General features: G+C 35.4%; 1 protein-coding gene across 1 annotated transcript in view; it reads left to right on the top strand.

The window, feature by feature from the left end:
• LOC123306806 overlaps positions 1-13,695 on the top strand; it is a 634,033-nt gene that overhangs the window by 171,253 nt on the left and 449,085 nt on the right. The window contains exon 3 of the mRNA XM_044888961.1: positions 7,244-7,324. Within this exon, the coding sequence (XP_044744896.1) occupies positions 7,244-7,324 (81 nt within the window). The remainder of the gene's footprint in view (positions 1-7,243; positions 7,325-13,695) is intronic.

The following is a 13,695-nucleotide window of genomic DNA, read 5'->3' as shown; positions in this document are numbered from 1 at the left end:
AAAGACAGTTTCTTTTTCGAATTGTCCTCGATAATTGGCCTTCTCTGTATTTTCAAACAGCAATTGTCGATAAAGTTCCAACGTCAGACATAACCAAATAGAAAACACTGGTTGTTTCGAATCAATAAACTATTGTTTTAGTCATGCCGTGCCCCAAAATCTTGAAACAATCCGACGCTGCTCGGAATATGAATATAACAAGAAGAAAGATGCATCGAATCCGGAGAAACGAGGTACGAGGATCTTATTTCCGGAATATCAACACTGGAAACACAGACGCTCCGAAGGAGCAATGAACGAACGCCTCCTAACATAAGGACATTGTTTCCAATATCTGTATACCGAATATCTATTGTTACAAGTTAAACTTGTTTGAATAAAGGAGTTTTGGACGAAATCCTGTCAAATAGCAATGATCCTTTGAATGGCAGAGTCGACACGAAATGATATTATTTCAATGTCTCAAGGTTGCTGCCAGATGAGGGCTCATCTATGTTTTAAGGTGCGCCGTTTCGTATTAAATTACGCTATATTGTTTTGTGGAACAGAATGTCCTAGGGCGGGAGGAGTGAAGCGTACACTCAGACCTTTAATCAGCTCATTGTGATATAATATAACTAGGCCTATTATCAAGGAAACGAATCATAGAATTCATTATATTCGGAGCAGGTCGTTAAGATTGAAGACGCAAGAGCAACCCGTTTGTTCCACTTGAAGAAAATGTGTGGGAAGCTTGGAGTATTGTCATAATTCATAGGATATAGAATATGGTAATCTACTTATTACATGAATAATCAACTTTATTTGTTATCATTTTGTATTCAACGAAAATATATTTCAATTTGACAGATTCACTTGCACTGAGAATAATGTTCATTGCAAATGATAATGTTTGGAGACGCTGGACATACGCCAATGAATTTTTGTAATTTAAAACAGGTCACCTTGGAGAAAACGAACGAATCAAAAAGTAGGGTTTTCAAGCACTGTGTTACTTCAACTCAAAATCACCTAACTCCGGTAATTCGTTACACAAGATTGATGTGGAGGAATTCCTGGTAACCGAACAGGCTGGAACTGGTTTCTTCACCAGGAGATGAGGTGTTGATTGTTCGAGCGTACTGAACGTGTAGTAACTTGAAATTGTGATGATTCATCGAGGTTCGAGCCGGAAGTGAAGCCAGAGATTACTGGCAACTGACTCTCTACTCAGAAAGGGACTCGAGCATACAAGCCGGAACTGTAGGTCAATATTCTTCGAATCTGCTTTGGTCGCAGAATTCGCAAGGGATTTCCTTTTTCTTTTTGAGACGCGGTGTTGTAAGAAAAATTATGTGCGTAAGATTTTATTATTGACTCAATGCTCGGTATGATGTTTGCCAAAGTATTAGTGAAAGAAATACATTTCAACTTTCGTCCATGTTATAAAATTGGCGTGGTTGCGAGTTCCTATGCATCAAGTATCATGATCATATATTTAAGAGATATTTCTTAAGGTGAAAAACAGTCGCCAGGTTAGCAAGAAGCAATTTTTTTATGAGAATACTGTCTCCCATTGAGAACGATTTCTGCAGGCAACAAATATTCGTTAACTCGAGGGTAATCACGATATGATAACGTGACATAGAAGAGAAAAAAGACATACACGTCATTTGTGGAGATTTTTGAACCAATATCCTGTCGCATAAGCAGAGTTTATAGTGAAATCTTTGAATTATGGTCTATGCTATCAGGACCAAAAATTAATAGTTCACGAAAACAATATCCGAGAGTGTTCTGGACTACTGATACGACTCGTGTACTCATTATTTCTCACTTACCTACCAGAACTCTGCCAGACTCATGCGAAAACGCTCTGGAGATAAACAAAAGATCGAAATTAACCAGTTTCTAGTTCATAACTCTATTATATGACAAAACTTGTTCGAAAGGGAAAATTTAGCATTATAAAGCAATACACCCTATCCGAATACAAAGGCTAATAAAATTTGGACTAATCTCCTTATTCATCGCACAAAGGCCTTTACCCGACTGCACTAGAAATCACTTGAGAAATAAAGTTTGGAGAGTTCTAAACCACGAAAATTGAGCTACTCTGAGGATATCTCCAACTAGTTTCCCTGCTTCCTGCCAATTTCTCTACATTCAATTTATCGAACATTCATAATCATGACGTAGCTATTCGATTCTGTTCATTCTGATTTGCTTCATGAACATTGCTGCTTCTGATTTTTCTGGCTAAAGCTGGAATCATTACTCATCCTCCCATGAAAAAAATATTTATTCAAATTTATTAATTTTGTCCTAAAGGGCTAATCTAACATCAAAAATGATCAAAAACCTTTGCCAAAAAATTTTTATCAATAGATTCGTGACTATTAATAAAGTCCCTTAAAAAGTGATTATGGATCTGGCTGTTAAGATACAGGGTGTATTTGAAGGTGGAGCTTGTTTTTTAACAGAAGGTAAAACTGGTCAAAATGAAGCGTTTCACCTGTACAAAACTTTTAAAATGACAAAGTGGAAAAAAAAATTGAAAATGATTACTGAAATAGATCCAATACGACCCTAGACCGTTGGTTAGCTGAATTATCGCAAAGCAGTGGGAAAAACCTTATCCCCTGATTCGACCATGTGGTTGCGTTTAGGATTGGCTCGTTCGATATTTACGTGGTAATGAAAATGGAAACTTAGGATTTCCGAATTTTTCTCAGTATTTTTCAGTAACTTTCACAATTTTATAAAATGGTTCATTTCAATACCAACTGACAGACTCAGGACACAAGTGTAAAAAATAGGATACATAATACAAAATCTCACCAATAAAATTTATCTGAATTATTCACGAATTTTTTCACAATGGGCATCACAATCTTCTTGTTCGAACATTCCAACAATCGTCGTAAAAATGGGATGAAATGGGGAATCATCATAGCACTTTTTCAGCATAACTAACATAAGCACTTTCAAGAAACTGCCTCGATTTTCTACATATTTTTTTCACTCAAAATTGCACGATAAAACCATTATAATTCTCTCAAAAGTGACCTGAAGTATCTAATCCGATGAACTTGGTACTGAACCATTCATTGTCCAGCCATATGTTTATGTTTTGTTTCCTTTTTGCGATTCCGGAGTTACCTTCCACAGTCCCGTACTTGAAATTCAATGATATTTTGTCGAACTTCTAGGAGTTGTATCTGAGCCATCTTGAATATTTTATGTAGACAATTTGTGGTTAAATGACTTATTTTGATGAGTTTTACCTTCTGTCGAAAAAAGAGCCTCACCTTTGAAAACATCCTGTATATCAACCGCCGGATCCACAATCCATATATTATTCTTTAGTTTAATAGTTTTTTGAAGTAGACTAGGACATCCTCCTTTACAGGATGATTTGCATTAAAAGATCATAATGAAATGAATTCCATAAAAACCGAGGCCAACATCAATACTCTCTGCTCCAAAGATTATAGAGTAAAAAGATAGGAAACGAAGCGACTAAATACAGTGACTCTAACGAGACAGTGGCGACAATTGTGGTCTCGTTTTTCATCGTTTTAGCAAGAATATGGCGGATTTGGTCATGTGACTTGACGTGAGCCAATCCGCATTCCGAATTAGAGATCATAGCATTGAAATCTGTGCTTCTAAGCCGCCATATTCTTGCTAAATTTCCAATTGTCGCCACTGTGTTTGATAGAGTCACTGTAGGTCTAAAGTGATGTGAGCGCCATCTGTTTTTCAAATGTGTTTGTAAGGCCCTAAGACTGGTTAAAATATCAATTCGAGAGACATTTACAGAAACATATGAAATTTTCTGAGATTTCAGATGGCCATTTTGATCAAAGAGGCTTTGAATGTTTTGATTCTCGTACCTCTTTTTGTTTATCAAGCTCGTTCTAGTTGCTGATTTTATTGAAATTTTTGTCTAATTTCTTGGTGAAAACCTCAAATTATCGATCGAAAATTATTGTATGGTGAAGAACTGTGTATCAAATAAAACGAATTTCACTAAGGAAAATGGAAATGTAAGTATTAAAACTGGTAACATGTGACTCGGTCATGCATTGATTTTTATTTTAGTGCTACGAAGTGGATAAAATTTTCAGGGCGTAAAGGCCTGTAAACACAACTGACTACACCATGTGCAATGAATATTTTACTTCGATTCAATTGAGAACTGTTCATCCACGTAAATTGTTGTATGCAGGAAGCATCCCTTGCATGAAGGGCCCATTTAGGGAAAATTATGTCGACTTTTATACGTCCATTCAAAGATTCTCAATTGCCTTCAATTGTTCAGAAATGCAAAAGTTTTATTGATTTCGATTTTGAAATCGGGTGACTGTCAAATTGTCGTTTGGAAAGTCAAAGTTTATGAAACCTTCTGTGAGTGTTTTGTTCATTCATTAATCAATTCGTATATTGTGTTATAAAGAGACCATACCATGAAGAAATCATACTAAGCATGAAGAAATTATACTGACGGACTTGAATACAGGTCTTGTATAATACCTCTGTAAGGTTTTTCTCAATTGTGGTTCTAAAAATTTTATAAATAAAATGTAAGTAACGGAAATGTGTATCCTATGAGAGTAAATTGAATATTCGTTCACATTAATTTCTGATATAAATTGTACAAATTCAACTGAGGCCCGTTTGCACCAATCCCCCTTAAAATGACTACTTAACTAAGCGTAGTTTAAAGTTAATGGACGCTTAATTTTATTGCCAGTTGCACGACTGCGGCTTAACAGACTCTTAAGTAAGGGGCTCTTAAGTTTTGATATCTAGTGATATTTAAGTTTTTTATTTTGGTGCAACTTCATTCTAGTCCAATAAAGCCGGTTGGCCGGTTGCCGATGATCGTTGTCATTTCATTAACCTAACTTTATTGTCCTGTCAGTCAGTGTCAAGTAAACTATTATTATATTATTATCAAAGAGTGACAACTTTTTGTTGCTGAATTAGCATTATTATTGATAATGAAATGGATTGTCAAATAAAAGGTACTTGACGTTATTAGAAAAACCACAGCAGTTCTGCAGCCAGTTTATGAGTTCAACAAATTTTTTTAGGTTAGAATCCCGCCCTTAAATACCTAAGTGGTCATTACAGGAGCGCTTAAATTTAAGGTTAGCTTTAGCCATTTAAATGTCACTTAACAGTTGGTGCAACGTAATTTAAGTTAAGGGTTCATTTTAAGGGACACTTAACACTAAGTGCGTTTGGTGCAAACTGGTCTAAGTTTATTAATTCAAAACGTTTTGCACAAAAAAAACACCTTTGACATACCTATAGCAGATAACCATTATACTCTTGTGTCCTAGTCAAAACTCTATTCGTTGTCCATAATTTAAAATTTTTGTAAATTTTCTATAGATTGCGAATAAAAATTCATCACATCCAACAGCGTATTTCATTGATACCGATTTATTCCAAACAATGTTCAGAAGAAACTAACATCCTGGTCACAAAAAAAACATCCTTTTGTTTTGTCTTTTGTCGCTCAGGATGTCTTCTGGTTTCAACAAGGTCAAAAGTGAAAATCAATACAAGGAATAGAATTCGAATTTCGCGCCCCTCAATTATAAAACAGGAAACTGTTATTAAACAGTTTTTCTCTATTGACAATATATACGTTTTCAGCGCCATCTCATTGCCAAATGTGTTTTCACTGGCCAAAATGTAGTCGGTTTTTAGTACTAGAGATATGAGTGCGTTTCCTATCTTTCTACTCTATAATCTTTGTTCTATACATATGTCGAATCTTTCCTCACTCCTGTGCGTGATCGGTTCTAATCTCACTGCTGACAGATTTGTCAAAGTGACGGAGATTGCTTACAAATTCATTTTGCCTTTTTCCCTCATATCCGATCTGTCTACAGGACCAAGATTGTTACCTATACTTCATTCAAATTTATTTTAGCAGTCGGTTGGCCATGAAATAATTTTCTCAAGTTTTTGTAACTAGAACGAAGTTAGGTTGGCACTCATGAAATGTCGTTAATGTCATAACGCTGTTGTCGCAACTTATACCAATTTTTATTACGAAAATGCCGAAAGTGATTGAAAAGAGAGACGGGGTTCTGCAAATGCTATTTAGAATTCAGGTCCGCTCATTCAAATAGTTATACCCTGATATTCTAAAATCCACAATACGTCAGACGGCAGCGAACATATTCAAGGTAAGAGAATTTATATAATGTTTTATCTGAATCTAAACGACTTATGTTTCAGCTGAATATTTCCACAATCAGAAAGATTGTGAATGAAGAGGGTTACAAAGAATTTCCTTCTATTGGGAGACCCAAAAAAGTGGCGGTATTTGAGAATTTTATGTTTGAGTGAATCAATGCGAAAAGTTTACTACAGGATTTTCGATAAATGTCATCGGAGAATAAGTTCCCTAAAATGGATTCTTCTATTTTTCATTTGACTTGTCCTATACAATGTAAAGGTCTTAAGGTACTAATAAATACCTAATTATTATTATTACATCAACGTATTGAGATGAATAGCCACAAATACGCGCAAGTTGCCCTGTTACTTGTTTATTCATGTGAAATTTTTGTTCAAAGGTGAAGTTCATCTTAATTGAAACTTCTTTCAATTCCTTTTACTTATATTGATGCAAGATGATTTTTGTTGAAAGATTTAACATTCTTGTAATTATCTGTTAATTCCTTCGGGAGATACCCATTCCCAACCACTGCATCATATGCATTTCATCTTCGGGTTAATATTTTTGAAATCAACAAATGATGTAAGCCAAAGAAGATAACGAACATTAACTCTCCTCAAGCTAGTGCATATTATGATATTATACTGATCTCTTGTATTTTCCATGCAAATAACTGGATTTGGTATGCCTTCAATCAGTTTGTATAAACTTCAATTATGTTCGTCACATATTTTCCGAAGAGATTCGACATGGTGATAAAATACGTAATAACAGAAACTTTTACGTAGAACGGGCAACATAGCGTTGATTTAAAACCCAAAAATGTTTTGACAAGCTTCATAACCCCACATTTTCGTACTATACAGAGTGAAATGTGTCAAATTTCCATGGCCAACCGACTGCTAAAATAAAAGTGAATGAAGTATAGGCACGGTCCAATTATTCGACTTTCTTTCGCGTCCGGTGAGACGCAGCGGTATGGGCAGATACACCAATTTCCGAATTCTCTAAATAAGATTTTCAAAATATCCGTTAATTTTTTTCTTCTCATTTCAGTTCGAGTACTATCTCATGGATGGATATTCTGGAACATAATACCATAAATTCCACAACAATTGCACCCAAAGCTAACAAAAAGTAAGTTGATGTAGAATAATATTGATTTCATTTTCGGAATCATCAAAATACATATACATAGTGTAAATGTAGTGCACGTTACTTCTCCAGGTGCCAACCGGGCACCTCGGAAATATCAAGTTGGAGAACGACAATTCCGTAGAATATGTATTATAGAATGTGTTGAAGTCTGCAGAGTAAGTACAGTCTTTGAGGGATAGATGGTGCATCGTGTTGAGATTCGAAAATAGTTTTCAAAGCAACCCCCCGGTAACGCTTAAGACGCCATCCTCTGTTTGAAATATCTAACACTACACTCTAGTGATGAGTGGACAATCATCCCGGAACCATTCTTCAGTGGTGTTTAGATGTTTTCAATTTCTCTGGGATTCATGACTAGCTCACGGATACAATATTGGAAGAGAACAGGTCAAATAGAATTCTCGAATCAATTAACTGTAAACATTAATTGTTTTTGTTTTTCACACCAATCTATAAATCAGAATGTGCTACCCATACCAATTAAAACAGCATGGTTCGCAACTCAAAATTAATTCCAAAACTGCTTTTTCTTATTATACTTCTTGGGAGAAGAATATACAGCTTTATAAGTTGTATGTCTGAACGGCTTAAGCATCTGTGGACATACTCAAAAGAAGAAGAAGCAGCTTGTCACACAAATGACAAAATTATTTATTTATTTATTTATTTATTAACGGTACTACCATTATACAAAGAGAAAAAAAAAAATCGAATACAAAAAATACAGATGAAATATTTCAAAAATTACAATTGTAAGACGCACAAACTCTAAAATATCATCAAAATGAGATAAAAAGAGACTACAAACTCATCAAAGTAGATACATCCCCCCTCAACCTTGACAACGCGTCACTGAATATATCAACCCCGAGAACACTCACTGTATTAGTGTTCCTCATCATTCTCGGCAGTGGAGAATGAAAACTATAATTAGTTCTTGATAAACCGGGCCTAAACAGATCAGCTCGCCTAGTCGATCTTGGAGGAATATTCAGGTTGAAGCGAGACAGCAACTCCGGAGAGTAGACAAGTCCTCTATAGATTTTTGCCACAAAAAGCACGTCAGCCGAGAACCTTCTCGATCTTAAAGAAGGCAGCCCCAGCCGGTCATGCATATGACTCGCCGAGAACAGTCGAGAAGGAGTGTTAAGCCTGAACGAAACATGCTTGAGAAATTTGTTTTGGACCCTTTCAAGAAAGAGTCCATCAATCAAAGTATATGGGGACCAAACATTAGATGAAAATTCAAGAGTCGGTCTCACAAGTGTTACATACAGGTATTGAAGCGTCTCAACGTTCCTAAAATCTCTTGTGTTTCTGATGATGAAACCTAGAGTCTTGAGTGCTCTAGAAGAAATTGCCTGAAAGTGCGGCTTGAACGATAATCATAGGAAACGCCAAGATTCCTCACAACACCTATACGTTCTAAGGGACAACCCTCAATAAAAAAAAATGAAAACAATGGACTCTGAACTCTTGAAATTGACATCAACTTACATTTACTTATGTTCAAAGACAAGCAGTTCTCAGCACACCATCTCTCCAATGCCTACAAATCGGACTGCAAACAAATAATTTCTGATATGGACTTAACCGACATGAAAAGCTTCAGGTCATCGGCGAATAAAAGAAACTTAATGAATCGGATTACCGAACCAATATCATTAATAAATATAAGGAATAACATCGGTCCCAGATGACTACCCTGGGGCACTCCTGATGAGACAATTACAGGAAAGGAGAGTGTTCCATTTATTTTCACGAACTGAACCCTATCAGTATTATGTAGGTAATCAGAGAACTGCCATAATTTCTTCTTGTATACAATGGAATAATGGATATCAAATATTATTTCTGTCCTGAATAATTCTGAACTTGATGAGGAACATTCAAAATCTCGGACGAAATATTCACCAAGCAATTCCTTAGAAATTAGAAATTTCTGTAATAGAGTCATTAACTAAATTCAATCTTAATCAAGACGGAAAATGATAGAAAAATTCCTCAAAGTTTCACCGCGGCGCCGATTTTCCAAGTCAGTAAAGAAGCCATTGTGTAGTTTTAGAAGCAACATTGGCCAAGTAATTGATGGTGGTGTAATGGCCTTGTCTGTGGTGAGAGAAGACCAGCTGTGCTCAACCCGATGATTGATCGTAGTTAAATTATGTTATTCATTGACGATTGAGCTGTATAATGACTTGCGCTTTCTTTGATATATAAGGCCTATCGGATTCAATGACATGTCAGGATGTTTATCCTAACCACTGAAGACACTTTACGAAAGAATAGCAAACTACAAGGAATGGGCGCTACTCATGGAAAATAAGTGATACCAAACTTTGAGATGATCATTTCGATTTTATATACTCCAAACTGCAAAAATATTGAACTCTTCCATGTGAATTAACAAATAAACAAATATCTTTGTTTCAACATCTCTACAAGGAAACATTGACATTTCTTTTCTACAATTCGCACTTGAGATGTTCAATTTGAAGTTTTGCATTTTGAGTTGATTAGAATTTCTTTATGTAGTCCAGACACAAAAAAAAAATTATTGAAATCAACAATATCTATCAGAGTTCTGACATTAATAATTAAACTATACTGGTATTTCACCCTGAAAAAAACTACTTTTCGGAGGTTTTTTTTTAAATGAGTTGATTCCACATGTTATACCATCTGTTTCGTATTCAAAAGCCCATAGTGTATAAATATTATACAAGTTTGTCCACAATGATTCAAGAAATTCCAAATCAACATACCTTTGATTTAAAAAAATCTATGATGATTATTGAACCCGAGGCCACCCTGACACTCTTCCTGAGGAAATTTAGGATCGAAATTCAGAAAATATATCCAGTTCATTGAACCATAAACGAAATGGATACCTATAGTCTAAGATCCCACTGCAGAATTACTACGTTCATTACGTACACGGATGTTTTTGATATCAAATTAAAGCTAATTTTTTTTCGAATAGGATGATGTATGGCTGCCTGTGAAAAAATAGCCGCAAGTTAGGTCTGCCATCTGTTAAAATAGCGAGATATCCGAAATGAAGTAAGAGAGAGTTAGACTCATTTCGCACCATCGGGTTCTTACCCGATGTTCCGAATTATATCTACTGATATTATGGGATCTTTCACACATGTTCTGGTTTAGTTTTGCACAGGAAAACAACCAGATTGCACTTTCGACGGCGCTTATCGCCACGAGATTCGAGAGCTTGATGTGCCCACCGTACGGATAAAACCTGATGAATAATTTTTCATTCGGTTGTATTCCGGTAAAAACCCGTGGTGTGAAAGGAATCTTAGGGTTCTCAACAGTGCATCTGAATTATTCGTATATTATAACCACGTGTTAGAGCTCGTTGTACACAACGCTGTTGATATTATTTATGTAATCACCCTTCGTCGGGCGCTATACGAATATTGAGAGTTCGGGCGCAATGCATATAATAGATTCTAATAAGAATAAGGTCCAAATAAATTAATATCGAAACATAAGAAGAATTTTTTAAAGAGATGATGAGTCTCACTAAAGTTCATTCCAAAGACACTGGACGATTTATCATGTTCAACAAGATGTATGCGGCAAAAGAGAGTGATGAAAAATTCATTAAAAAAATCAAAGGGTTTGTTCCAACCCACATTTTATAGTTTTGGAAGTCATTAAAACAAAAGGTGCGACGGACGATTTTCGTCAATTCGATATTGCTCAATGCTACTAAGTACCACTGTTTTAAAGTTTAGTGCGGAGAATAAATGGTTTGCTTCTTCTGGATGGTGCCCTGAAACCAACATGATTTCTGGAAAGTTCAACTCAGATACGAGTAGAAAATGTAATTGAGCTAACACTTTTTCAGATGATGAAAAAAACTCTGATTGCGATGACGATAGTGACAACTGCGATTGTGAAAGCAGCGAGGAATCGGACTTGGACTACAAAATGTAATACACTGATATAAAATATAACTTGATTCAAGAGACTGATTTTGAAGAAACACGAAAAAAAATTCTTCAGATTTAATTACATTTGTACTTGATGAATAAATTATTTTTTATTATAAAATAAATCTCTTAATACTTTAAGTTTTTTTCATAATATTCATTACGTAATTATAATTTTGTAAATGTTAAGTCGGCTGGCATCCACCATCCTCATCTAACAAGTGGCGTTGCGCGCCATCTCTTTCACTTTATTTCAGATATCTCGCTATTTTAACAGATGGCAGACCTAACTTGCGGCCATTTTTTCACAGGCAGCCATACATCATCCTATTCGAAAAAAAATTAGCTTTAATTTGATATCAAAAACATCCGTGTACGTCATGACCGTAGTAATTCTGCAGCGGGATCTCGTACTACTATAACTTTTCGTGTTTATATTTCAAATTTGATTAGACTATCAAGGAAGACTTTCAGATTTTCTATTAATAAGTTTTTTAACGCAGGTGATTTTTCGAACTCGATTTTAGATATTGGTGGGATAATTGCGAACAATATTGCTTGAAATAAATATAGAACCACAATTGTTTTATAAATTTATACCACAAGGTACAGATATGCAGGGTGAGTCGGGAGGAACGGACTAAACTCCAGGTGTGTATTATACACGTAAAAATAATTTCAAAATACCCATATGTTCTTATACGACTCTCATTCGTTTTCAAAATATTGCCGTTCCCCCCCCGAAATAAATTATATTAACAGGGAGCGCAAAATTATCCTTTGAATTTTAATCCCATTTAAAAAATTTCATCTTACCTAACTATTCGACGGGGTAAACGTGTCGGCCCCGCCGGAAATTATTTTCTATATACGCCACTGCCCTGAAACTTAAAGGATGGTCCCCAGTGACGTACCGAATAAGTCTCTTATTAGATTATGCTATAAACAAAAAAAATAGAGATTAGTAAGATGAATTAAGTACCGTTAATGAAAATAAAATGCATATTAAGATGTAAGCATTAATGTAATCGCCCCAGTTCGAAATACACTCGACTAAATTGAACAAAATATTAGTGGAAAACGCAGAAATTTTTCGAAGAACCCAGATATGGGGAAGTGTTTTATTTGAACTTCATGAAAAAATGTTCAGGTTTTCACCTGGTATATTTCAATCGTTTATTCTCGTGGATGAATCCAAGGCTGCATCTCCCCTACACAAATTCAATTAAAATCCAACTGCCCTTCTTTCAGCCGGTCCTAAAAAAATTCAATAAGATCCGAAAAATGTGCAGCGTGGTTGGAGTGTCTAAAAAGGAATTAATAAAACCAGCAGGGGCGCAAAAGGCAGCTTGACACCTCCAACATATTGAATTCGACGCTTCCGAATTTTATTGCTCTGTGATCTACATAAGCGTTTTAGGCGAGTGTTCTTCTTCCGTAGACATGTGAACATTATTGTTGCTTCCTTGAATCATTCCAATCTGTACAGAAGTAGTTTTCCTCGTCATTTTCATCGTTTATGTGCTTTCTTCCCAAAGATTCGGTTATTTCAATAAATTTATGAATACTAATTCATGAAATTGGAGTTTCTTTTTGAAATTTTCGTATCTGACTTTTTTGGGTTACTCGTATGTATTCAACCAAAATTTTTTTCAATATTGTCTGTCTGTCTGTTTATTCGGATGTGTCCAGCCGATTTTTACGGGAATTTGACTATTGCAAAGAGCACTCTACAAAGAAGGCTTTCAACTACATTTACTTTTCAACTCCTCACTAGTCCTTGGCCATCTTGGTTGAGGAAATTTCTTCCTGCGAAGCGGGAGAGTACAATTAATTAGTAATTCAAAAAAAAAAAAATGTTAATGTGAATTGTTCAAAAAGCCGGTGGAAGTATTCAAGGTTCTTATGTTGCAGGAACGAATAGAAGAACTTAAAACCCAAAGAGTTTGCGTTGTACAGGGTGGGTAAAATTGGTGAGACCTGAACTACAACTTTTTAACCCAACGAGATAGAGGAAAATGAATGTACCATTCATGTCGTCTTTTTTCGAGGAACTAATAATGCCATCAACTGCATTCCTCAATCTTCTTTTGTTTCTGAGTTATAGGTCAAAATTTAAATTTGGGCAATTTCAACATCGGTCATTATCTCCTTTTCTGTTTGTGCTAGGATGTTGAAATGAAAACATTATGCGCAGGCACTTTTTTGATGGATATCCAGTGGCGTTTTATAATTTTTTCCTGCAGTAATTTCAAACTACTGTTTTCATAAGAAAAAACACATCTTTATGTTGCAGCTCCGCCAATATACCTGTTGGAAAAAATCGTAGTACGCCACTGGATTGCTATCAAAAAAGTGTCTGTATAATTCTAATTTCAACATCCTAGCTCAAAC

The sequence above is a fragment of the Coccinella septempunctata genome, chromosome 1, assembly GCF_907165205.1.
Source record: "Coccinella septempunctata chromosome 1, icCocSept1.1, whole genome shotgun sequence".
Classification (NCBI taxonomy): domain Eukaryota; kingdom Metazoa; phylum Arthropoda; class Insecta; order Coleoptera; family Coccinellidae; genus Coccinella; species Coccinella septempunctata.
Note: the sequence above shows the minus strand (reverse complement) of the source record. Positions and strands in the feature narration are given on the sequence as shown.